The sequence below is a fragment of the Tigriopus californicus genome, chromosome 10, assembly GCF_007210705.1.
Source record: "Tigriopus californicus strain San Diego chromosome 10, Tcal_SD_v2.1, whole genome shotgun sequence".
In the NCBI taxonomy this organism is placed as follows: Eukaryota; Metazoa; Arthropoda; class Copepoda; order Harpacticoida; family Harpacticidae; genus Tigriopus; species Tigriopus californicus.
The window spans coordinates 13,103,999-13,130,465 of record NC_081449.1 but is presented as its reverse complement, the minus strand read 5'-3'; the positions used below and the strand labels follow the sequence as shown (position 1 = coordinate 13,130,465).

The 26,467-nt window shown below is 45.9% G+C and overlaps 2 protein-coding genes across 2 annotated transcripts in view; one reads left to right on the top strand and one right to left on the bottom strand.

Moving 5' to 3' along the window:
- LOC131889326 (sodium channel protein para-like) overlaps window positions 1-18,824 on the top strand; it is a 31,746-nt gene extending 12,922 nt beyond the window's left edge. Inside the window, exons 5-17 of the mRNA XM_059238412.1 lie at window positions 509-611; window positions 704-983; window positions 4,601-5,422; window positions 5,950-7,012; window positions 7,737-8,065; window positions 8,876-8,987; window positions 11,547-12,051; window positions 12,138-12,337; window positions 12,414-13,066; window positions 13,159-14,176; window positions 14,270-14,761; window positions 14,853-15,389; window positions 15,769-18,824. Of these exons, the coding sequence (XP_059094395.1) occupies window positions 509-611; window positions 704-983; window positions 4,601-5,422; window positions 5,950-7,012; window positions 7,737-8,065; window positions 8,876-8,987; window positions 11,547-12,051; window positions 12,138-12,337; window positions 12,414-13,066; window positions 13,159-14,176; window positions 14,270-14,761; window positions 14,853-15,389; window positions 15,769-16,146 (6,492 nt within the window). The 3' untranslated portion in view covers window positions 16,147-18,824. The remainder of the gene's footprint in view (window positions 1-508; window positions 612-703; window positions 984-4,600; window positions 5,423-5,949; window positions 7,013-7,736; window positions 8,066-8,875; window positions 8,988-11,546; window positions 12,052-12,137; window positions 12,338-12,413; window positions 13,067-13,158; window positions 14,177-14,269; window positions 14,762-14,852; window positions 15,390-15,768) is intronic.
- Window positions 18,825-18,883: 59 nt separating this feature from the next.
- LOC131887605 (piwi-like protein Siwi) lies at window positions 18,884-24,742 on the bottom strand. The gene is made up of 11 exons (XM_059236233.1): window positions 24,619-24,742; window positions 24,316-24,471; window positions 21,719-22,025; window positions 21,520-21,641; window positions 21,217-21,455; window positions 20,983-21,139; window positions 20,700-20,917; window positions 19,835-20,622; window positions 19,465-19,659; window positions 19,172-19,373; window positions 18,884-19,110 (listed from the first exon to the last, which is right to left on the bottom strand). Exons 2-11 carry the CDS (start codon window positions 24,443-24,445, stop codon window positions 18,967-18,969), a joined length of 2,502 nt encoding a protein of 833 aa, XP_059092216.1. The 5' UTR covers window positions 24,446-24,471; window positions 24,619-24,742; the 3' UTR covers window positions 18,884-18,966.
- Window positions 24,743-26,467: the final 1,725 nt, after the last annotated feature.

Sequence of the window (26,467 nt, the reverse complement as noted above, 5' to 3'; positions counted from 1 at the left end):
ATGAACGAAGTGCTGAGCTCCAAGGCTCTCTTGCGAATTCATGCCTCGTTCTTCTTTTTCGGGATTCGGGATCTGCCTTCTCTTTTCCACTCTCAACGAACGAACGAACGAACTTACGCACTACGAGTACGGACTAAAAGGGGGGGGGGAAGGAGGAGCTCCATGGGGGAAGTAAAGAGTGCTGAAGTTTGCCAGGGGCTTCGTCTTCGTCTTTCAACTTCCTGTGGCAATGAGCATGAACTTGGGGGCTCAGAATGGGACAACAAGAAGAACATAACACCACTCTCCTTAACATGTCTCCTTGCCACTCGTCATTGCCCGGTTTCTTGGAATCCACTGATCTGTTAGCGATATACTATGTACACCGCGGCATTGTGGGTTCGGTGACAAAGCCGGGCTATTTTTCACTTCGCCGAGGATCCTGAACCATTTATTTGTTCACTCTCATTCATCAAACTGGACCCAAGCTTGCTTGCCACTAATGGTTTTCTCTGTTTTCCTTATGTAGAAATATGGAGATAACGCCCGAGCCCGCAAGCTCTATGATCATGATTCTGACGATGATGACGATGACGACGATGATCTGGAGCCGAATCCAAAGCTGGAGCCAGGTGCGTGTCTCGTCGCGGGAAAGCAAAATTTCATGAATTTTAGACGACAGCAACTCATAGGACAAATCAATGCATTTCGGACCTTCTTGCAGGTAATGACCTTCCTCGACGCTATGGCGAGTTCCCCTTGGAGTTTGCCAGCACTCCCATTTGCGATATCGATCCGTACTTCTACGACAAGAAGACGTTCATTGTCATATCCAAAGGAGGCACGATCTATCGGTTCTCCGCGGACAAGGCTCTCTATTTACTCTCTCCATTCCATCCCATTCGGCGGATTGCCATTCATGTCCTCACTCATCCCATGTTTTCCTTCTTCATCATTTGTACCATCCTCGTCAATTGTTACGTCATGGTCAAGCCCGACACAGAGTAAGTACAAGTCCATGCCCCATTATTGCTGTGCCACCCGTTCTATTCGTATTCAATACCACTTTCGTTATCAAGGTCGCAAGACAATTTGTCTCAAATCAAGTATCAGCTCACATCTAAATGACAAACAAATGCCATCAATTGCATGACCAATGACGTCGCTCCAGTTTAAAAAGTCAAATCATGGTCCATTTTTCTCTCTGCTACTAAATTGAAACCATCTACTAAAACATTCCAAACGGCCATTTAGAAAAGCATTGCCACTCCTATACCAATAACGGAACATCGTTTCAGGCGGTAGATAGTCGAAGAATAAAGTGATCCATGTAGATCTCTTCATTCCATGCGAGTTTTCAAGAGGGATCAGCATTGTTAAGTTTTAGTGGGTAGATTCCCCCTCTTTGGCTCTTTCACGAGTAAAACTCAAGCGAACTAGTAGGAGGGTCTTCATGAGTCAACCGTCTCTTCAAAGGCTCTCTGAATATGGTGGAATGTTTTTCCCCGACGTCGTCGATCGTCCTGGTCGTCTTCGTCGTAGGTTCGAGCACACCGTCTGTCGTCGACATGAGCCTCTAATGAAAGGCCCTGCTGTTCGCCAAGCTCGTGTTCCTCCTCTTGTCTTCCGTTGTCAATTGGTCGTTCCTGGGATTTCCGGGCATCTGAGAAATGATAACTGACTTTTATTGAGTGCCCCGTTTTCGTTTCTCTTTGGGTTTCAAAGCAATCAAGATGAAGATATCGTGAAAGAGAAAGACCAGAAAGAAAGAATGAGGGAAGGAAGGAAAGAAAGAGAGAAAGAAAGAAAGGGAGAGTGGAGTTGCGGATCACCAGTGGGCGGGAGAAGGACGGGGTTCTTGGGCGGGCATCGCTGGACCCCCTCGAGGCGAACCGTTCCAATTTGTCCATTATTCACAAGCGGTTTTCTTTTGTTGTCAACGAGTCGCTCTGCAGGATCAACGACAGACTTCCTACTCGGTGGCCTTCAGTGTGGTGCCCGAGAAAAAAAAGACCGGGGTTTCCCCGTCTCTCATTTAGTGAAGCCAACAACATCTCTTTCTCTGTTGCTGTACATAGAGTTCGGTTGTAGTACGTATATCCAGCTTTTGAAGGTACTTTTTAAGGGTGTACATGTATGTGTTTCTTTCTCTCAGCCGTTCGTTCTTTCTGGCTCTCCTTGTCGTCTGTCTGTCGTTGGTTCATGTCCTTCAATAGAAGTCCGGTCGTGGAACATAGGAACGGCCTTTGAAAGGGAACGAGTTGGCATGATTTGGCTTCCTTCTTCTTCTTCTTCTTCTTCTCTCTTTTTGGGGCCCTCAACGAATGGACGAAAGAACGAACGGAAAAGACCAGAGGAAAAATGAAGACGCAGACTAGGCTAGAGCTAGCCCAGAAAACGAACACCAGAGGGAAGAAAGAGAGAGAGAAGAAAGAGAGAAAACGAGAGCTGGTTGCATGGACATCTGAGAACTGATATGAATTCCAGAAAGGTCGCTCGTCGGAGATCAAGGAGACCTTCCGTGTGTGAAGAGGTCATCATGTCAGAAAGGGAAGAAAACGAAAAAAAGGTCGTCTTGCCTCTCGCACTCCAAGTCAACGGCTTAAAAAGGGCTCAAATGCGCTCGGAGCTTCTTTCCTCCTCCATTTGCGATTCTTGCCCAAAACTCGCTCAGCATACGCCCCCTGAAAACATGATTTGAGTTGGGAAGCCCTGGCCTGCCTAAGACAGCCTTGGATAGAACCACGAGAAGAACTACCATTCTCTAGTACATATTGCACGTCATGCCTCCTCCTCGGCCTCTCCACTTTCATCCAAATGCTCACAAGCAGTGTCGATTTGGACAGAGTATTTAGAACAAAAACGTGTTGAGAGTCAAGTGGGTTTCCTCCTTTCTCGCTCGTGCGGGAGGTGAGAGCTCCCCAATGGAAGGAAGGGCTCAACGGAAGCATTGTTCCTTAACTCAACTCCGATGTCGTCTATCCATCGCAAGTCTTGGAGTTTTTCGACAATTCTCCCCAGTCATGCCATAAAGAGTGTGACATATCTCAGAACCAACAAACATGAAATGAAGGTTGCTCGTTTTCTCTCTCTTTCTCTCTTTCTCTGTATGTATGTATCATGCTCGACTACCCAGCCATCCATTCAGAGTTCTATGAGCGGGTAGAGAGCTAACATGACGTGACACTTCATGGTTGTAAGATTGCAAAGTGTTCATGTCATAGCAGCGCCCTTTTCCATTGTACATAGACGCTCTCCGCCGAGTTTCTATTCTGTAGTGGAAAGAAAATAAACCGAAATTGGGCACTTTGGTGACCTTTTTCGCTTCCCTCACTCCGCGTCTAATGTTTCTTGTCGTTCCCAGTGTGTCATTGGCGGTTTCTGAACGTCCCAAGAGACGTATAGGTCGTCCTTTTTGGAGCCAACTGGTTTCTACGGTAAAAGGTGTATCATCAATACACACAGACTTTCTGTGCGGAAACTGGAGACCCGAAACTAGTGTTCCTTCCCATCCTGATCCCAAATGAAAAGCTCGTAATGTAGTAGTTCACGCTAAACTTTTTCTCCCATAGTACTCCGATTAATCGCTAGATCTAGTTTGATTCTGATTCCATTCTCTTGCATCCCCCTTTTCTTGGTTCATCTTCAGCCAGGCCAGCAACCACCAACCCAAACATAAAAAGGCCAGTTCCGTGATGCTCAATGGATGAGGATTACTCGGAGCTCTTATCGAGTCTCTAACCCGAGTTAATCCCAATCAGGGTTGGTATTGAACACGTTCTTGAGGTCAAGGGCAGATTGGCCGTCATCAATAGCAATTAGCGAGAAATGTTGTCTTGCTGTGGTGTGTGTGTGTGTGTCAGTGGGTTTGGGATTGGTATTGAAAAACCGGCCCAGCCTTTAGTCTACCAAGTGACGTTCGTTCAATTTCTTCTTTCCCAAGTAGAACGCCACGTACTCGTAGATTGGAACACTAATGTATTCTCCTTGATTTTGTCTTAGACTCGTGTTTACCGTATTGATTATGATTAACATATTCTACAACCATGTCCACGTCGTCCAACAGTTCTTCAGACCCATTTACTTGCAATTAGTATTATATCATTACATGAATGAATAAGTGGAGTCCGCCCCGACATCAACTAGACATTCACATGCAGGACTAGATACATATACGTATACGTACTCGTACGCACACTCCATACTCTCGTTGTTCGTCTTCGTCTTGAGCCCCATATTTGCTAGTGTACGTCATCCATGCTAGACTGCATAATTCGTGTGTTCGAATGAGCCCGCTCAATTTCCCCCTGCGCGCCAAATTTGTTCCAAAACTGGATCCCCGCCCCATCGTCATCATCATCATTATCATCATTATCATCTTCCCTTATCCAATGTGCCAATGTTAGCTGAGCTGCTGGGTGAGATTCCTTGGAACGCGCTTCTCTTCGGGTCCCGGTCAGCCGTCATATGTTGTTCCCTCGCCACCCAACTTCAACCCTATGTCACACAACTCAGTCTTGGGTTGAGGTCTGGTGGCTTGGTTGTCGTCCCTGTAGGCGTGTTTCGAGTGATGGTCTGGTGTACTTGGTGACTAATGGATTTGGTTCCTGCCTCTTTTCAGATATACATCTTCGACAGAAGTGATATTCACTGCCATCTACACGTACGAATCTGCGGTCAAGCTGTTAGCCCGTGGTTTCCTCCTTGATGATTACACATATTTGCGGGATGCCTGGAACTGGCTGGACTTCTCCGTGATAGGAATGTCCTATGTGACCATTGCCATCGATCTAGGCAGTTTTTCGGCGCTCAGGACGTTCCGTGTGTTTCGAGCCTTGAAATCCGTGGCTGTGATACCCGGTTTGAAGACTATCGTTAGTGCAATTATCTATTCCGTCAAGAACCTCAGAGATGTGATAATCCTGACCATTTTCACCTTGGCCGTGTTTGCCCTTCTGGGCCTCCAGGTGTATATGGGTGTGCTCTCTCAGAAATGTGTTTACAGCTATCCGTTCAATAACAGCGACCTTCTCGAGCAGTGGGGTAACATCACAGATGACTCGTGGAACAAGTGGGTCAACAACGAGACGGCCTGGTACGTGAACCCGGATACAGACAACTTCATCATGTGTGGGAACTCTTCCGGGGCAGGCAAGTGTCCGGAAGGCACTGTATGTCTAGTGGGCGTAGGTCCGAACCCAAATTATGGCTACACCAACTTTGATAGCTTTGGGTGGGCCTACTTGTGTGCCTTTCGCCTCATGACCCAGGATTTCTGGGAGAATCTCTATCAAATCACCCTCCGCACGGCAGGCCCTTGGCACATTGTCTTTTTCATGGTAAACATTTTTCTGGGCTCCTTCTACCTAATCAACTTGATCTTGGCCATTGTCGCCATGTCCTATGACGAGTTGCAACGCCAAGCTGAAGAGGAAGCTCAAAGGTAGGTACGGCCACAGACTTCTGGACATGTCGAGAAGTCTGTGGTACAATGAAGTATGTCCATAAACATTGATATTATAGAGAGTAGTAGTGTTAATTTACTAGGGTCCCATGAAAAGGAAAAAAAAATGCTCCGATGGCAATCAACGAATATTTTTTCGTGGCTAATACCGTGTGTTGGAAACATCCTAACGAAGTTCCATACAAATTGGTCTCTAGTTTCCTGAACTATGATCCTCACTCGGGGAATGCCACTTGCCGCTCAATTCTTTTGATGCAATATTATTCAACTTTGGTACCTTCAAAAAAACCAATTTCATTTCACGAATGAAGTCAAAAGAAGAATATGATTGAATTTTATCCAACCTTTATCTGTTTAGAACTACCTTGATCAAGAATGGGTTTCAATGTATGGCTTTTTTTAAGGCGAATTCGATGATTTTGAAAATTGAGCATTGAGTGACAATTAGGGGCCCAAGTATTGCTCAGTCAGGACTCACTGCTGATGAGGAAAATTTACTTTTGCAGGGAACTCGAAGAGCTGGAAGCCATCAAAGAAGCCGAGGAAGCAGCCTTGGCTGAGGCCGAAGCCGCTGCAGCCGAGGCTGCCGAGGCCATGGAGGGTCTCTTTGGGGGTGGTCCTATAGGCGGGGACCTGGGAGACCCAGGGGGAGGCTCACCCGATTCGGAAGACCCAAGTGGAGGTCATGTGATTGATGTGGTGGCTGCGGCTGGTTCTTCCTTGTCACCAAGTCGAGAATCCATGTCTTCAACGATGGCCAAGTATGCAGTGGCTCGTGATCCCAGCGCTCGCAGCGATATGTTTCGAAGCTATGATACCGGTGTGGACCATCCTCAGGGCAATGGTCACCCAATCCTTCCCTCCTCAAGCGATATCGACAATCAGGACCGCATCAGTGTCCAATCAGCTATCGTATACCGTTCCATCGACAGTCTGGCCGGGAAAGGCAGTCTGGCAGGCGTCACCAGTGGAAGTTGCGCCGCAGGCGGCGCCTCTGTTGGTCCGGCAGCCTCCTCAGGGAAACTGACCAGTCTCCCAGCCTCCCCTTTCGTCCGACGAGCCTCCAAAAGTAATTCCTTCAGTTCCCATGTGCGACTTCACGAAAAATATGGCAACTCCAAAAAGCCACTTGTCCTCCTTACCTACCTTGATGCTCAGGAGCACCTGCCTTATGCTGATGACTCAACTGCCGTCACGCCCAAATCTGAACTCAATGGCCTCATCGTGGTGGACACGCCGACCCGGATGAATCTGGCCAGGAAGTTCTCGTACACCTCTCACACGGGCAAGGTGGACTCCTACACCTCTCACACCGACTTACAGTATCACCCGTCCGGAAATGGGGCTGCCTCCAATACCAAGGAAAACACGCTGCGCAAGCGCATGGCCTCACTATTCTCAGATATGGGTCAGACACACCCATCCAACAAGCCATCCACTCCCAACTCCATCCTCATGGAACCCATGTCGTCCAACCCGTATGGCCCCCTCGGGTCCTGCCACAGCCCAAAGAGCGGGCCCAGTCTGGGAGGCTTTGGTGCCAACGGAAAAGACTCCGTCGACCTTCAGGTAGGATCTCAAATCACCGACTTGTTCAACATGCTCGTCCATTTGTACTCTTATTCAGCTCGAGCTCGAGCTGCTCTGTCTACCGACCAAGTTTGTGGGCGGCGGATCTGAATGCTCCATCTACCGAGCCTTACAAAGCAAATCAATTTGCTTTCACAAGTTGTTAGCTACTATGCCAAAGTTGTTCTCAGTGTTGTCTGATGATCTTCGCTCGTGAGGTGGACAACTGCCTTTGCATGTGATAGTTCTTCTTTGGAACTGTAGTAATGCACCACTTTTGCAACTTCCCCCCTTCTTCGTTCTAAATGAAAGAAAATTGAGGAACCAACGCAATACAGTAACGAATAGGAGCATTTCCCTGGCTTTCGACACAGAATTTTCCCCTGCTTTGTCCATGACCCTCCAAGAACACTCACACACATAAAAGTGAAGAAATCCGCAGCTCAAGAAACGAGTTTGGCACATTGCAGCGTTCACTCTCTTGTCATTCCGTTCAAATCTCAAAACGTCCGTTTACATTACCTACAGTAGATGATGATGATGGCATTGATAATTCGTTCCAATGGCTTAAATAATGTCAAAATTGCCAAGGATGTCTGAGAATCGAAGAGAGATTTCACATACGTCAATGGGAAGAGTTCTCACGGAGGCATTACACGTCAAAATGACAAAAAATCGAATATGCTCTAACTTAAACTTTGGTTTCTCGCTTTCCTTTTCGCAGGATGTGATAGTTCTCAACAATATAATTGATCAAGTCAGTGAACGTCCCATGAGCAAGACCACTGGTTTTGGCGCTTACATGGACGATGATGACGACGATGATGACGAAGGTCCGAAATTCAAAGAGATCTGCGCCGAATACACAAAGAAGAGCATCAATGTGGCTTGCATCTGGGATTGTTGTTGGCTTTGGCTTCGGGTATCGGAAGTGATGGCCTACTTGGTCTTTGATCCCTTCACCGAACTCTTCATCACCCTCTGCATTGTGGTCAATGTCGTCTTCATGGCTTTGGACCAATACAATATCGAATATGACTGGAATGGGGGCATGTGAGTAACTCTCTCTACATATCATCGAATAGAGGGCAGTCTTCAGTATACGCACGTACCGTGCAATATAGTAGGTACATAGAATGGCTCTACCTCAAATCGACTCATCAAGGTTTCAGCTGAAAATGGTCTCATTGGAGCTAATTGAATACCTGACAAAGCTAGGGCAGGAAAATTGAAGGATACTGAAGGCGACAGCTCCCTTCGGACATTTTTTTGGTCGTCGTGCTACGCGGCAATTTGTTGGACTATCATATTTTTGTGCCAGCTTCACCTCTCACGATAACGAAGCCACCAAGGTAGACAAAGGACGTGCCGAGAAATAATTGCCTAACATTTACTAATTGAAACAAAAGGACCAAGTTTTCTCTCTCGCTTTGTTCTCTCGTTGTCTTCAGGATCAGAAACCCGTTCAACTTCTAGTTTTCTTGCCAAATACGCTCAGAGTCAAAATGTGATGCCAAAGACATTAAAACATCGTAGGTCCATGGTTTAAGTTCATTTGTTCCTTGAGCTGAGGAACTGGGCAATGAGAACACTATACAAAACTCGTGGAGAACAAAATCCCCCTCAGTCCAGACTTGGATTGTCATTATACCCTACCATTCGCTCCATCCCGCCATTTCCGTATGCCGCAATGGCGAAAGCATAAATAGTTATACTCCACCGGCAACTAATAGTTTTTTTTTCGGTACCTACCTCCAGTCCACAAAGAGTGCGTTTAAGGCGGTTATTTTCAATTGGGATACACGTTCGACGACCCACATTACACATGTTTTTCATACTGGGCTTACTTGTTTTCGGTTTTAGGTCTCCGTTGCTGTCCAACATGCTCACCACTGGTAATTATTTCTTCACGGCCATTTTCGCTCTGGAGTCGTTCGTCAAGTTGGCCTCAATGAGCCCAAGATACTTCTTCATGGTAAGATATCCTCACCGTTTATGTACGGACAATACTATTAATTTGTGCATGGTCAAAATATGCAGGATCTGAACGATCGTTGTTGTCGTTCCAAACGTGGGGAGGTACTTACTGGGATTGAACCGTATCAATCCTTTAGACCCAATAATGATATTCTGCTATTTTTTAAATATCATTAGCCAACATATGGCGCAGGAGCAAACAAATCATATGCTGAGGTTCGAGTCCGCAAGCCCCTTGCTCGGACTGGCATTTGGTCCAAGGACTGTGTGGTTCCCTACTATTCCCCACTAAACTTGGCTTCATTGCGACTAACATTTGCTCAGTTAATTACTCGTAATGCCAGATTAGATCTTGCACCGAGGGGTTGTGAAACATATTTCGCGGAGTACAACGCTTCATGGCGAGTTCAATGTAGCTTTTCTGACCTCGTCAAGAAAATAAGCCCCATCCTCCACAACATCTTGGAAATCTGGTCAGCTTGGATGGTGGAACACTGAAAGAGCGAAATAGCCCCCTAAACCGATTGTTAGTTCGTTGCCAGTGCTCTGCCGGGACACCCAAAGCTTGTGGTGGTACTACGAACCGTACAGTTGGAAGTACAATTACTCGGCCACATGCATGCAGAGGATAGAACTGTTCTAGTGCTAGAACATATACTCGGCACTGCAGTAGCCTTCCCGACCGACGGCCGAAGAGAGGAGGCCTCAAGAACATTGGAACAGGGCTCGACTCACTGGCGAGGCCACAACGAACGGGAGGATCAGCAGAACGTCTACAGGACTACTACAGGGCTACTACTTCTGTGAGGGAGGAAGCAGCCGGGGATTGCGAGGTCGTTTCTCCCTGTGTTTTCATGAGTGGCCTCTCGCAGAATGCCAGAGGCCCGGGTGAGATGTGGAAGAGACCATGCAACCAGCAGCAGCCCCAACACCACCTTGGTTGGCCTGGGGTTCTGCTTTGTCGTCGCCTTCTTCTTCGGCATTGTGAATTTTGCAGTTACATGAAAGGGGTGAGGCTCTAGGTTGAGTGGCACTCCCCCGATTTCCTACTTGAACTTAAATCGGACAAAAATGGCCCATTCAGCGAGCTTCCTGATTTATTCTTGTTGAGGTCCAAGCACTACGTACGTACAACGCCCCAATCTGTCCCTCTGGTCTAGTAAATAAGCGCGGATTAGTGGCCGTTTCTGGCAGATTGTCCATTTGCTTAAATTGACAAACATTTCCCCGAACACTTGAAAGTTGCTGGCTTTATTACCCTCCGTTCTCCCGTCTCCGTGCCTAGTTCTATGGCAATCCAGGAGTTCATAAAAGACCCCGTTTCCCTAACAAGACAAAGACCACCACCTTCACCACCACCACCACCACCATCATCATCGTGAACAATGTTGTAACGAAACAGAAACGAGCCAAGTCTTCTTGCCCAGCCATCAAATTGCTGAAAGAAGTTGAATTTCGTGGAGGCAGAAAATGGTCTTGAAAGCTTGGTTGGCCCGTGCCAATGGCAGACACCCTGCGGTTCAACGAAGTGCTCAATGCAGAGCAATTGGTCTTCTTAATCTCGACTTACTACAACGACAACTACCCTAGCCAATTTCATTGGCTTGGTCGTCCAAGGGACCCACACTATATGAAGAGTTCGTTCCTTCGTACGTACGTAGTATACCATGTTCCCGACACACAAGGGCGAGGTACCACTTTGATGAAGGCCGGTCATAATAAGTGGCCTCAACTCTTGGCCTCTATCCAGCGTACGTCGGAGTAGTAAAAGTAGTCCGTGCTCGTTTCCTCCCCGTTTTCTGGAAAAGGCGTCGAATTTTGGGAAACAATTGCCAAGACCCCTCGTTTCGAGCGTCGAGGATCCGACCCAGGGGTCTACTGTAGGGCAGGCAGGGAGTAGCGTTTTAAATTTGGAAGCGCATTTTACCTGGTGGAATTGGTAACTGCTCCGAAAGATCCATAAATCAAGGCCAATATTTAGGTAATGCCTCGAGGTTATTGAATTCGCTGAGCCACACTTGTGTACGCCACATAGCCTTCATACACGCACTTAACGGAGGAACAAGCGAGCCGTGGTTGTGGCCCTGTGGGTGGACGAAACAGAAGGCTGGGAGGGAAAATCGATACCACCCACATTGAGTCAATGTTTGGCTTTTATGGGGACAGGTTTCACTTCGATCATAGTCATCATCACCAACGCTATCGTGAAAGTTCTAGGCTAAATGCAATTTCCACCCAGCTTTGGAGCATATCAATATACGAGCTCACCGCTCTCACCACTCACTCACTCAGTCATTCAAGTAAGCAAACATTGGACATTTTGGTGCCTTTTGTGGCTAAGCTTGTAAGAACGAGAACCACGACCAGAAAAAAGGGGGAGGGGAGGGGGGGGGAGTTCCTAAGTTCCTGCCAAGGCAACGACAACTTCAAGACTTATCGAAAAAGGTTCGAAGGCCCATGGCGGGGAGGGATGGCCTTTGTTTTTAATGATGGCATGTCATTAACCAGGCGATGTGAGTGAGGATGATTTCTCTATTGATTTGAATTACAATTACAGGATGGATGGAACTGTTTCGATTTCCTCATTGTGATCCTCTCCCTGGTGGAGCTATTGGCCGAAGGGATCAAAGGGCTGTCCATGTTGCGATCGTTCCGTCTGCTCCGCGTGTTTAAGTTAGCCAAGTCCTGGAAGTCCCTTAACGATATCCTCACCATCATGGCGAACACGGTGGGCGCTCTCTCGAACCTGACGTTTGTCCTTTGCATCATCATCTTCATCTTTGCCGTCATGGGGATGCAACTCTTTGGCAAAGATTACGTGGAGAACGTGTGCACGAAATGGGATTGTGAAATGCCGCGATGGAACTTCATCGACTTCATGCACAGCTTCATGATTGTGTTCAGGGTGCTTTGTGGAGAATGGATCGAGTCCATGTGGGACTGTCTGTGGGTGGCGGGTCCATCGTGTGTGCCTTATTTCTTGGCCACGGTTCTGGTGGGCAATCTCGTCATTCTCAACTTGTTCTTGGCCTTGTTGCTCAGTAGTTTCTCAGACATGGGAGGTGAGGGATCAGTCCGACAAAAAAAGTCAGCGCCATAAAAACAATTTGTTTCACTAACCGCTTTTTCCCCTCAATGTTCCCTCAAGGTGGAGCTGAGGAAGAGGAAGGAGAACCGGACAAGATGGCCATTGCTTTCGGACGCTTCGGTCGACTAAAGAGGTGGATCAGTGGGTCAATTGCAACCTTATTTCGCTACCTTAAAAACGGACGTGTTCGCTCTGGCGGAAGTGAAGACGGGCGCGATCCAGACATCGCTCTGGAAATAACCGAAGAGAAGGACTTCGCAGTAAGTTTTTGAGTTTGTGCAACCTTGAAGATAGTGGCATCTGCCTCCTAAACCTAATTCCATTCTCTTGTTCCAGGGCGAAAATGGAGACCTGAAGAATCGCGGCCTCAAAGTGGACATCAATCATGTGAGCATTCCATTAGGCGAGAAGAGCAACGCCGACTTTCCGGATAGTTCGATAGGCGAGGGCATGGATATCACGATCCAGGGAGCCAATGGACACGTCAAACTCAAGACCGACGCTGCCAGTATACGCTCGTACACAACTTCCGAGAAGGAACTCAATGCCAGCACCAACGGCGGGGTCAAGGTCGACAACTTGGCTTTGCCCAATATCGACGATAAACTCGGCTATTCCTCCGACATGAGCATTGGCCGTGGAATGGACATTTCCATCCGAGGCGAAGGCAACGACAACGAGAACAAGGAGTTCTTCGACGACGAAAACAATTGGGAGGTGAACCACAACGGCAGCCTCAACTACGGAAGTCATGATAACATCAATAAATACGACACCAACTCGGAGAAACACGCTCTCGAGGACCAGATCACATACGACGACGAGATTTCCATTAAACATGTCCCAGAGCCCATAGTTGATCCGATTGACGAGGTCGAGGTGGTGGAATGTTGTCCAGACATTTGCTATCGGATCTGTCCTTGTTGCATTGGCGATCCAGACTCACCCTTTTGGCAATTATGGTATCGCCATAGGCTCCAAGTGTCAAGGTGCAGTGTCAATTCCTCCTCACCATTCGGCCTATTGATACATTATTGAAAAAAAAAATGATTATTTCTTAACTCATTTTTTTACTTTTCAGATTGATCGAGAACAAATACTTCGAGACCGTGGTTCTGGCGCTCATCTTGCTGAGTAGCTTCGTGATGACCTTGGAGGACATCTGGTTCGATACCAAGCCTCTGCTGGTGGACACTCTCTACTACCTGGACAGGATCCTCACTGTCGTGTTCTTCCTCGAAACCACGCTCAAACTGTTCGCCATGGGGTGTGTCATGTACTTTGGCAACGCCTGGTGTTGGCTCGACTTTGTGATTGTGGCTGTGTCCCTGGTGAACTTCGGAGCCAGCCTTTTAGGAGCGGGTAACATTCCCATTTTCAAGACTATGAGAACCCTGCGTGCCTTACGTCCCCTTCGTGCCATGGCCAAAATGGAGGGCATGAAAGTGGTAGTCAATGCCCTGGTCGGGGCTCTTCCATCCATCTTCAATGTGTTGCTCGTTTGTTTGATCTTCTGGTTAATATTTGCCATCATCGGGGTCAACATGCTCATGGGAAAGTATTACAAATGCGTGGACGAGGCCACCGGTGAAAAATTCAGTCACGAGGTCATTCCCAACAAGACCGTGTGCTACACGGAGAAAGGAGCCGTTTGGGTCAACTCGAGGATCACTTTCGACAACGTCTTCATTGCCTACTTGTCCTTGCTCCAAGTGGCCACTTTCAAAGGCTGGCTGGACATCATGAACGATGCCATTGATTCCGTGGGTATTGGCGAACAGCCCCATCGGGAGGTCAACATCTACATGTACCTCTACTTTGTGTTCTTCATCGTTTTCGGCAGCTTCTTCACCTTGAATCTTTTGGTGGGTGTGATCATTGACAAATTCAACGAGCAAAAGAACAAGGGCGGGAGCTCCCTAGACGCGTTCATGACTGAAGATCAAAAGAAGTACATTGCTGCGATGAAGAAGGCATCAACGAAAAAGCCAATGAAGGCTCTTCCCAGACCAACCTGGCGTCCTCAGGCCATTGTTTTCGCCATTGTCACAAATAAGAAGTTTGACATGATCATTATGGGCTTCATCGGTTTGAACATGGTAAGCAAGAAGCAAGAAGCAAGGCATAGCATACAATTTCCATGGGAAGCTTTACTCTAAATCCGCTGAATTTCTTTTACTCTTCCTACATAGTTAACAATGATGTGCGACCACTATCATCAGAGCTCGGGTTGGACATTCGCCTTGGACAATCTCAATCTATCCTTCATCGTCATCTTCACCTCGGAGATGTGCCTCAAGATGTTCGCTCTCCGTCACTTCTACTTTGCAGAACCGTGGAACCTGTTCGATTTCGTCGTGGTCCTCCTCTCTTTGGCGGGCCTGTTCTTAAGTGACCTTATTGAGAAGTACTTCGTCTCTCCTACGCTCCTCCGCGTAGTTCGTGTGGCCAAAGTAGGCAGAGTCTTGCGTCTAATCAAGGGTGCGAAAGGCATTCGGACGTTGCTGTTCTCCCTGGTGATGGCCTTTCCGGCCTTGGTTAACATCTGCTTGCTTCTCTTCCTGGTCATGTTCATCTTTGCTGTGTTCGGCATGTCCCTATTCAAAAACGTCAAGATCCGCCCAGGATTCGACGACGTTCATAACTTCCAAACCTTTGGCAAGACATTCACACTCTTATTTCAGGTAGGGATGTCGCCAGAGATTGATAGATCTTGGTCGCATTATTTTCCTCGACATGACCTTAATCGATTAACTGTGTCCTTTCTCATTGTAGATGTGCACGTCAGCAGGATGGTCAGATGCTCTCATGGCCATCACGAATGACAAGAACTGTGATCCACCCAACGAGGAGACCGGTTACTCGGGGAACTGTGGCAGCAACATGGCTGGCGTGGCCTTCATGACTTTGTACCTCGTGCTTAGTTTTCTCATCATTGTCAACATGTACATTGCTGTGATCCTCGAAAACTACTCCCAAGCCACCGAGGACGTTCAAGAGGGTATCACCGACGAGGATTACGATCTGTTCTACGAGATCTGGCAGGAGTTTGATCCTGGCGGTACTCAGTACATGCCGTACAAATCACTCTCTGAATTCCTCGAGGTCTTAGAGCCCCCTCTTCAGATCCCCAAGCCGAATAAGTTCAAGATCATCCATATGGACATTCCAATAGTCCGATATACGAATGCAGAGGGCGAAGTCCTGGATAACATGGTGTTTTGCGCAGACATTCTGGACGCCCTTACTCAAGACTTCTTTGCTCGGAAGGGCAATCCCATCGAGGAGCCTCCGCACGTTGATGAAATCAAGGTAAGCAAGCATTGCGGTGTCAAAACTCGGACGCCCCTTCGGTCAAATGAACCCAGATACTAATGGTATTGAAATCTTTGTGAACGGTCAGTTCCAGGAATACAAACGAGAGCAACTGCCCAAAGTAAGCTTCGTATTATGCTGTTGCAAATGAGAGTGGGTCGGGCTTTGGGAGAGGGTCTTTGTAAGTCTTAAATGGGTTTTGATTCATGGTCTTACATAAGGTGGTGGTGTCGGCGACTGGAGCCCAAGAGGTCTTCACATTTTTTTCTTGCATCCTCATTGGCAATGCATAGTTTGTCCGGTTTGGGCCAGGGGATATGATCCCCCGGTGAGTTATGGGAGGAACCATTCTCAGAGACCTCACTGTTTCTTTTAGGTGACCACTTTCGCTGACCGCCCTGGTTACCAAAGGATCTCGTCCACCCTTTGGAAGCAACGTGAGGATTATTGCGCCTCGCTCATTCAGAAGGCTTGGAAATTCCACAAGCTTCGCAACACGGAAAGCCACACAGAGGAACCTCACACCGACGACGAGATGAGCCAGTTGAGTGATCTGACCAATCGCGACTCCACGAGTCAGCCCATAATTGGTCCACCTTCCACAGTGGTGAAGCTACCCGCTTTGGACAAGAAACATTTAATCGAGGTCCGAAGTGCAGGGAAATTGGGCGATCAAGACGAGGACGACAGTAGTGATATTGCGAGTGCGTCTGCAACCGCTCCGGCACGCTCCAAAGACAAGAAGAAGTCTTGAGAGATCTCCCCTGGCCTTCCCCTTTAAACTGCGGAAGGACTGAAGGCCGTCTGAGCCAGCTCTCGAACCACCAGTGATAACGAGTCAAAGACGAGCCGCATCGGTCCGACACTTGGCAAAGATTCGAGTCCTCCGAGCCACACTCACTTGCTAATGTTTCGAATGCTAATATTCTCTAATTACCTCTACCGAAAGAACAATCATGGTACTAGGCTTTGGACCTCGTTGCCCTTGTAAATCCGTCTCTTCAAACTCGCAGAAGATTTTCCTTAAACTTTCTCCGCTTAACCCCCGAATAGTTCGTTATCCAATCAACCAGCTGCTCAAACGTACTGCTCGAAATGGAAAGAAAACATCCGGCCGAAGGGGCACATTCAAAAATGGGGAAGAGAGACAGCAAATAATGTCCATGTTTGTGAAATTTTTGACCGTCCGTTGAGATCCCCACGAGAAGTATGAAACCCACCACTCATAGGTCGGTCAGTGTACATCTCTCACACACTCTTTTCTTATCGCAACCGAAAAAAAACACGCTCAAACCAAACCAATCACCATAACCACGAGGAATGCCTCCCCGTCCTGCCCCAGGTCTGCTATATCAACTAAGCGCCCTTTTGCCCGCGCTCCGCCTCTTGTTCCTTCCCAGAATTCCAGAGCTCGCTCTTCGCTTCCCGCGCCCCCTTTCCGGCTTAAGACGCCACCTTATATTTCGCTACCACTTCCCCACCAAGGCCTCACCAACGACGTTGCTTGTGAATCCAGGACATGACTTGTCACGCCGGACAACCCTTCCTCTGAATCCTCCCATCCCCGCCATCACACCGCCATCTCAATTTAGTTACTGGAGATCTCAGCAGTTGGATCAAGTGCCTTAACCGTTGGGTTCCAACCCGCCCAGTTCAATCAAGCTTGACCTCAATTAACTAAGAACGATGAGCGGGATTCTTAGACGGATATGAAACTGAACCGGCTCTCCCAATCCTCGATCAGCCCTCACTGCTTAGAAGGCGACATTGGCTGATCGAGACTATGAGGAAAACTAGTGATGTGACGACCAGTTAGTTCGAGACGGGAAGAACCGAGACATTTCTTGCAAAGATGAGACTTTTGAAATGAAATGTCTCTGACATACATGGTGTGTTGTAGTGTTGATAATGGACAACAATCCAGGGGGAAAACAATTGTATGAACAATTGTCTGGTGTAACTGAAAAGGACTAATGATGTTGTCTCGACCTTTGAAGGTCCCTCCATCCAGCGAAAGAAATGCAATCCGTCTGGCTTTAAGAATGATAAATCAAGTAAATGATGCTCCCCCTATTATTTGGGAGCATCCCCAATCGTCAAAATATACCCGCCTATGTTTCGTCGTCGTCCTTCTCGATCCCGGGTTCCGGGACAAAATCCCCGCCTCTTTCTCACTAACTTTCTCTAACAGGCCTACATAACATCCAACACTTTTTCCCTCTGTACAACGTTGTGTCTCACATTTTGAAAAATCATTTCTTTTCCACTCTGCTAAGAACACCTTTCCTTAATTCTGTAACACCAATTACTTCTCCGTTTAAGACAGCTTCGACTGCTCCTGCGTCTAGTGGTACTGCTACCATCATTACCACCACTACTACTACTTCTATTACTACTACAGCTACAACCATCATTCTTATCATTGTAATTGATGAAACCATAATGCTGCAATTATTGCTCTTTTGTGACGAGGATCCTGATGATCCCCGCTCTGATTATTGCAAACACGCCCCAACAACTGATATGTCCAGTACGTCCTACTTCTGCGATTACTGCAACCGTAACTAATCCTGCTACCATTGAATACAAACCGCAGTAGCATTCAAAGTTCCAGTTAAAAAAACCAAAGTGAAAAACAATCAAATTTTTCAAGTTCGCTACTTCTTCGGTCTCTTTTCTTCAGACAATTGCTAACTACACACCCGTTTCTCTCGCGCTCTCCACCACCTACTTTCCATGATACGCCCACCAAACTCCCCTTTCATTAGTTCATTCTCGCGATATTTGATTTCTTGACCGACAATTTGCCCAAGACGAGCACAAACGTACGCACACACGGTTTTGTCTGAAGAAACCATGTCGCAGACCACACATTTCTAGCCAGAGCAAGCCAGATATTATTATTGGTCAATGGGATCCAATCTTGCCCGGTTTGGGTTTCATTGACCTCCAGATTCATTTCAGACGCAGTAAGCCAAGATTCCACTCGATTTCCACTCATAACTTCAGCAGCTAAACCCTTTTTTTCTCAATTCTCCACAAGTACGTGATCCCGATCATCCTGGCTTCTTTCCTTGAACACTTGTCAACATCATTACCATAATTATTACAACTATTACGCAACCCAGTTATCCTTAGCAATTGTGTGGCTTTACTATCCTCATCCCAACATCAAATGTGCTAACGTGGTGCGTGAAGAACTCCTGGCAACTCGGTCGCAAAACCTCAAGATCGCGGATGAGCGACAAAAATCACATCATCCCAAGTGGACACCAGTGTGCCCACCCAGTATGTTTCGAGACGAGCTTACCATGGACAACTTCTTGCTCACTTTGTGTCGTCATATAATTATTACCTTACTTTGACCATTACTACAACTATCATTATAACTACAGTTATGACAATCAAACATTACAAAATGGCATGAGGCAATCATTTTTTTAACTTCTGGCTCGACTGAGAGGTTTTTCCATTGAGTTTTTAAGCGAGGCTGTAAAAATACTTCGTTTCATATTTAAAACCGACGGAAAATACGATTAAAAGTAATTTGGGGCCCAGAGCACACGTCCCATATTTACAGGTAGTAGAGGGTTTTGGAGAGCATTTCGTGAGGCTCATCGTGAAGAGACTCTCCGACCAGGTAGGCCAACTTGTGGGCGTATTGGCAAGGGGCTGGTACACGCACAGTTCCAGGCCAATTGTAATACATGTGGCACAGCTGAAAAGAAATCCATATGAATACAAGGCTGATTTGACATCCGCAAGAAGAGTCAACTCACCTTGTACGTAAGCATCTGAATTTTGTCAGAGGACAACGTGCTGGTGTTCTTGATGATATTGTAAGAGGTAGGGTTGACCGTGCCCTGTCGCACAGACTGAGAGATCAAGTAAAAGTCATGCCTTTCAGGTAAGGTAACAATATCATCGACCACCGTTCCAGACGAAGGATTTTCGGGTCTCCGGCCACCGGAGACGAAGAATCTAATGAAAAGAGAACATGAATAAATGAGTGAGTGTTGCATAAAAATGGTCTAAGCTGTCATGTGTGATCCACAAATCAATTTGAACGTACTTCGTATTGATCCGTTTGGACACGATGATGAAAACGATTTGAGGATTCCAATTCGGGCTATACTTCTGAACAGCCTTGATAGCGTTCTCCAACTGTTGGATTTCATGATCAACAACTTGTTGAACTTGGCCATCGCCAACACCATCACGGTAGAAGAAAATCTTGTCAGGGAACTCATTCTGATTCTCAGTCTTTTAAGCCCGTATGATCTTAATCATCAGGGGCATGATTTGGTTGCACATCTCTTGCTTGCTTACGTGCTTTGAAATGTGAGAGGAGTACCTGAGGAAAGAGACGACAGAGGTCGAGAAGTAAAGAAGAAGAACAAAAACAACAATGCTTTTCCTAAAAATGGCCAGGAGTAACTTACCTTGAAAAATTGCTGTCCAACGTGGCCACCATTGCACCCACAGACATCCCAGCCTTGGTCGTGTCGTGGTAGGTGTCAAACCCAACGATCATGGCTTTCGTCATGGGGATTTTCACACACCATGGTGTGCCGCCCATTTTCGTGGTCATTTGGATCACAACTTTCGAGGCAACAGATTTGTATTTCTTGTCCTTGCTCAACACCTTGCTATCCGTAATCATTTGCGTCGGAACGGGGGACGTGAAGCAGAAGTGCTTTTTCATAGCGGCATAGGTGTCGCAACGGTCGTTGGGAATGGCCACCACCACAAAGTTGGGCTTCATTTGCGACACCACTTTGGCGGCAGCCAAATAGCTGGCGGTTCGGGTGTCTTGAATCTCTTGCCAATTGCTATCCGGCATGATTAGGTTCACGCCCAAGCCTTTGGCCACCATTTGCATCTCCTTGAAAAACATGGCCACCTTGTTGTACATGATTCCAGGATAAATGAAGCGGATGTTGTCGAGGGGAACAGGGTTCCATAACACATTACGCGTGGCAGCGTTACTCCAGTCCGCGTTGTCGGAGGTGTACGTAGTCTCCTTGACTTTCGAGCGGGGATTTTGACTCAAAAAGATCCTTTCCGGAGGCAAAATGCGTCCGTTAACGGCCACCAATTCCGGATTCATCTTCAGACTCCACTTCTCCAAGGTTGCTTTGACTTCGGGCGTGGATGTGTAGCGGTTGGAGAATTCAATGAGTGATTGAACACGCTTCTCGGGCACCATCCGGGTGTACGTGCTGATCTCCTGTAAGGTTCATCAAAATGAGGTGGAATACTTGGGTAAGCTTTCGATTCAAACTCTGGCGCTTCACTAGTTCGTACCTGCATGAGATGAAAGTTGTTGCGCTGATCGTCGCTTAAACCAGTCATCTTGCACAATTCAGGAACCAAGATGCAAAGGTCGTTCTTTCCTCCTCTAATGTCACGATCCCTTGGCTGGCTAATCAGAAGAGGTTGTTTGGGATTAATCGTCAATCCGTGACGAGTTTTGTAGTAATCAACAAATGAGATGGAGCTTCCATCCTTCTTTTGAAAAGTGGCTAGGGTAACAAAGAATGGGGTCAAATTTGTGGCTTCTTTAACTTATAACTGATGCGAAGCTCACATGTGGCATTCTTGTTGAAATCAATATCGTCAATCCTGTAAGTTTTTTGATTGTGTGCCGCATAAACAATAGCACCAATCAGTTTTTTCGAGATGAATCCGAGCACATCGCGGCCGGCAGCCCTGTCGTGTTTCATCGAGTCCATTTGATTCAACACCTGGAGAATAAACGAATACAATCACAATCGAGGATTTTCTCGCGGGGGAGGGGGCAGTCTACTGAATTCCTACTAACCGTGTCTGTGCGGAGTACTTTCATGGAGACATCAACGTTCATTAGGATGTCGTTTTCATGCTGACGGATTGAGGTAGAGTATCCTGGCCAGATTTCGATTTTATATTGTGGAAACTTAATTGTGCTCTTGGGATCGTAGTAACCACGGCCCATTTGTGTGAGCTGAAGGCCATCGTTAGCTTGATTCTTGATGATATTCAACACATGAAGATAGGTGTGATCCGTTGGGAAGATCTCGCCTAAAAGTAAGGTTGGGCCATGATCGGATTTTGACCATGAGCTTTGGCCAATGATCTTACTTACCGGTGAGCTTGAACTCAACTTCAACTGGCACCGATTCATTGGTGGCTTTGTTTTCATTGCAAGACATTTCAACACGGCAATCTTGTCCCTCAGGATACAGTCGCTCCATGGTAAACATCATCCTACACAGGGACAATTCAAATACATTATTAGAACAATCAAACTAGAAGATAATCGACATTGGCTTGGTTTGACTCACATTCCGTCGAAAAGATAGACGGGCAATACTTGTGCCAGGCGTCTGACGATGATTTTCCGAACAAAAGAGCGCTCCTCTTCCATTTCGGACTTCAAAGTCACGTGATAAGAGAACATGCGGGCGGCTCCACTTTTGTTGATCTTGAAGTAATTGGCCCGCAATGCCACGGGCGTGCCGGACACGCCGCATTTCGAAGTCAGGCTCGCAGGGCGAGTCTTGACCAAATCCATGAAGTCGTTCCGTCTTTGTATATCTTCGGCCGAATTTCTTGCTCCCCCACGGGTTACACCCCGTCCCATAGATCGCTCTAAAATAACGGACATTCTCATCACATTCCTACTTCAAGCAAAAGTTGAGCGTGATAAAGACTCCAGCCAAAGGTTTAAGCAGAAAGGTGGGCGGGTTTCGGGCTTCTTTTATGTTTGGAACAATACACGAGTCTTGAATGTTCACAGGTATAGATAATATTGCATCAAAAGGGATACTAACTACCATATTGTATAAATTAAGGAGCTGAAATTAAAAAAAAAAAACCGGTCAAATTGAAAAATTCCGAGCTCTCATTTTAATTGAATTTATCGAAAGCTTCCGATTCATATNGACAATACACGAGTCTTGAATGTTCACAGGTATAGATAATATTGCATCAAAAGGGATACTAACTACCATATTGTATAAATTAAGGAGTTGAAATAAAAAAAAAACCGGTCAAATTAAAAAATTCCGAGCTCTCATTTTAATTGAATTTATCGAAAGCTTCCGATTCATATAGCTGAAGTTCCAGCATTTCCCTAGATCATTGTGAATGCAATAAAATATGTGCGTTTTACCCTAAAATGGGAGTACCTCTTTGCCTGCTTCCCTTGAGGCATCCGTCAAAGAGCTTGACACATGTAAAATCGGCGTAGCTATACCCACGTCCACCAACTCGACAGAAATAACAAAGACCTGGAGCATTTGCCACTCTCGGCCCGTCAAGTTTTAAGTACTCTCTATGCTTCTCCTCTTTCCATAGCATCAGCTAGCAGTCAACCATTTCAAGTTTCCTTTGCTGCGATATCTCTGAGGCAGACATTTTTTCCATTCACATCGGTATTTTTTCCTGTTCATTCTTCGACTCAAAATATTGACATGACCAAGAGTCACAACAAAGATAAGCATTAAAAATTACAATTGACAAGCTTCCAACAAAAATGAGTGAAAAACCTTGGTTAAAAAAAGACGTTAAACGAACACTTTTCTGAAATATCCCTACTTTTAGACACGCCTGGCCCAATTTGGACAGGACTTGTATCCTAGGGTGCATAATTTTGTGTCATGTGGTTCCATATTAATTCATTAAATTTCAACGCAAATATGAACGCTGGTCACAATGAACAGTAATGTAATTCAACGGTCACATTTTTATTGAATAAATTTGAATATTTGTTACCAATTGATACGTGACAAACAGACCTTTCGAATTTGGAAAAATAGCTCAGGAGTGTGTTCTAACATGTGTTAAAAATTCAAGCGGCTGAGGGCTGGAAACTTCGAACGTTAATTAATTCTGTTCAAATAAACCATATCTGTGACAAAGAGGGATGAAATCACTTGTGTTTGATGCAACCCTTTCGCAGATCAATCATTTGAGACTTTAGAACCAGAAGCTTTCAAAACATGCACAGATTTCAAGCCAAACATTTGGTGTTAATGACCGATCAAAGCTGAGAGAGATTCAACGGCGTTCTCCAAAAAAATGGAGTAATACAAATTTTGGTCCATTGGAGACGCCTTCAATATCGGCAGCGTTACGGCAGATTAAGACAAAACGACATATCAAACCATTGCCCATTTATCACCCTTTCTCGTGAACCAACGAAAATTACTGAACGGTTGTTGCATATTTGCGGCTTCTCAACTACACACACACTAATCTTGCTCAGTAACTATCCTAACAAGAATAAACTCAACCAATGATAGAGGCAGCATTCATGACTGTGAGCATCAAATCTCGTCCATTTCTAGCGAATAAGAAAGCTATGCTGAACTTCTCGCTTCAAGTCACGGCAATATGCGGCCGCTTTTTTCCCGTTTTTACACTACACCAGACTTCCTTACTCTTCACAACACCATGTGTCAGGTGCATGTACTTGAGTACCCGCAGTTATGAATCAGCATTGACTAATCCCTCAATCCATAGATTTCTAGACCCTGGATGTCGGACGACCGACCACTCGGTTGGCTAAACGGTACAATAAACCGGTTTGTGATCAATTCCCAGGAGACCATCCATTGTACTGTTTTACCAGCCGAGTGGTCGGTCGTCCGACATCCACTGTCTAGAAATCTATGCTCAATCCCACATTGCTGGTCGGACGAGCCAAGCTTTGGAAGTCTCGGGAACTAAGCACTTAATACTAGAGTGGCGACATCTAATAAATCAACCATCGCGGAAATGGAACTCGGAAAGCAAAACAAGGGCAGAAATTTTGGAATAGTGGTCTTGACACAAACTTAGGAGAAATCTTAGCTTTCAATTCATTCGGTCACGCATGATTCCACTACTTCACACATCCATTAGTCCCATTAGTAAAAGTTACATAGGCAATGCTCACCTCCTCCTCCTCCTCCGGTCGCTCCATGGCCATCCAATCCCATCTGTCCCATTCGTTGGGCCAGGCCCGCTCCATTGCCATTGGATCCTTGGTCGCCCCCGCGGGCACGACCTCGGCCCCTTCCACCCATCTTCCACTGGTCGGAATCGCTCGAACCTAACAGAACACACAATCCATCCATTATGAATCCCCCAATATCTCGACCATCCTTGGCATCAACCCTCGATCCAAGGGCCCACTGGAACCCGGAGGGGGGGGGCCAAACTTTTACACATTCAATAGAATCCTCACGGTCGGCCTTACCTCACTCTTTTAGTGGATTGACGAGAAACCGAATTTTATTTTGGGCGCTACGGCACGGATTTGGCAGTGGGAGGCGAAGTGACGTTCTCCTTTCCTACAATTGATAGTTACTGACTGGTGATGGCTGAGGAAGGAATAGAACACTGGTCATGTAGGGATGCCGGGATGGGAATGAACGCGATGGCCAGAACAAGCCAAATTAGTGGCCAAATTATGAATGAACGCTAGAGCATACACTATTTAAAAAGTTTATCAATTAAGAGGTTATTGATGGTAGAAACTTACCATGCTCACATATGTCAAACTGTCAGTGATATTGATAGTAACCAAAATTTGACAGGGAATGTCGGATTGTAAACTTTTTAAAAATCTTGGCTGAAGAAAAGATGGGTAAAGACGAAAATATAGAAAGACAGTCATTTTGACCATTTAGAAAACATAGCTTTTTTTTGCTTGCACCATAAGTCATGCCCATAAAAGATCAGTAATTAGCCTTAAATTATATACCAAGGTCGCAAAAATCTAAAAGGGACATTTATGCTGGCAATAAAAAGCCAAACGTCTAACAGTATCATGAAATTGCAATCTTGGTACTTTTATTGACTTTTTTTGTTCAAATTATGCTGCTTTTTGATCTTATATTTATTACATATTTTTTTATCATATGGGTTACAAAGACTTTTGGCATGCTGCAGTCTTGATTGCCGCATTTTCTTAAACCTTCGTTTTCTACTTGGGTCATTCTTATTTTCAATGACTATTTCAAAGAGAATCGTGTGATCATAACTGTAATCATTAGTCTAGATAATTGGACGATTACAGCTTCTGATGCATTGACAGAACGATAAAAACTTTTTATTGGATTGTATTTAAACGTGGCGTGGCAGGATACTATCAGGACATTTTCTTTGCCAAAAAAACAGTCAATTTCAAGAGATGATTGTCAGAGTACATGCTTGTTAGAGTATTAAAAAACGTTTTTTTTTTGCATATTTTGAAATTGATCAATCAATGATATGACCTCATGAACACACTGATCAACGACTCGTCAACTTTCAGAATAAGCAATCTGTTTTATCGCTGCCTTTGAACCTTAATATTCAATATGATATGATGAGTGGTTCTCCTTTAAGGACCAGACTTGCGTCTCAGGATGCCAGATCAATCAAATTTAGTTTTGAAACAGCGACACTGGCAAAAGAGTCACTTGTACAGACTGGAGCAGCCTGTAACGAGGAAAAGAGGGGTTCGGAATAAGTCTTCTGAAAGGAAGCACAGCATGAAATCAGTGGCGCCGTTTCTGAACTTCCTTCATTGGCCAATTGTTTTCAAGTTGTTATCTCACCGATTAAGTCACTCTTGTAAGCTAAGTATGGACCAACTTTTTGTTTCAGGAATTATTTGTTATCCTTTTGGTAATTTTCTGCTCGTTCCTGACATGCCCAATATTTGACAACCTCTCTCTTGAATGGGGTCACTGCCGTTTTCTTGACTCAATTCGTCGTGTCGTGTTTGCCTTTGTACTAGCTCTCATGTTGTGTTTGGTCAGAACATTTGAGCATAAGGCAAACAAGACCAAGAGTACGCACAACGAGAAAGACAAACAAACCAGTAATGTGGGCCCTTAATTCCAATGTCAGATAGCACAAACGAAATGTAGAAAAGACAAGGCAGATTGCTAGATAAACTACTTGCAACATGCTATGAACGCAATTTCTTTTCCGGACATTATATGACCTGGGTCACCAACTGCAAATAAGATTTTGACAGAATCAGCCCAAAACAACTCAAATACATAATAATATGAAAATCGAAATCGGCCCAATTGGCCCTACATTTGGTTGTGGCT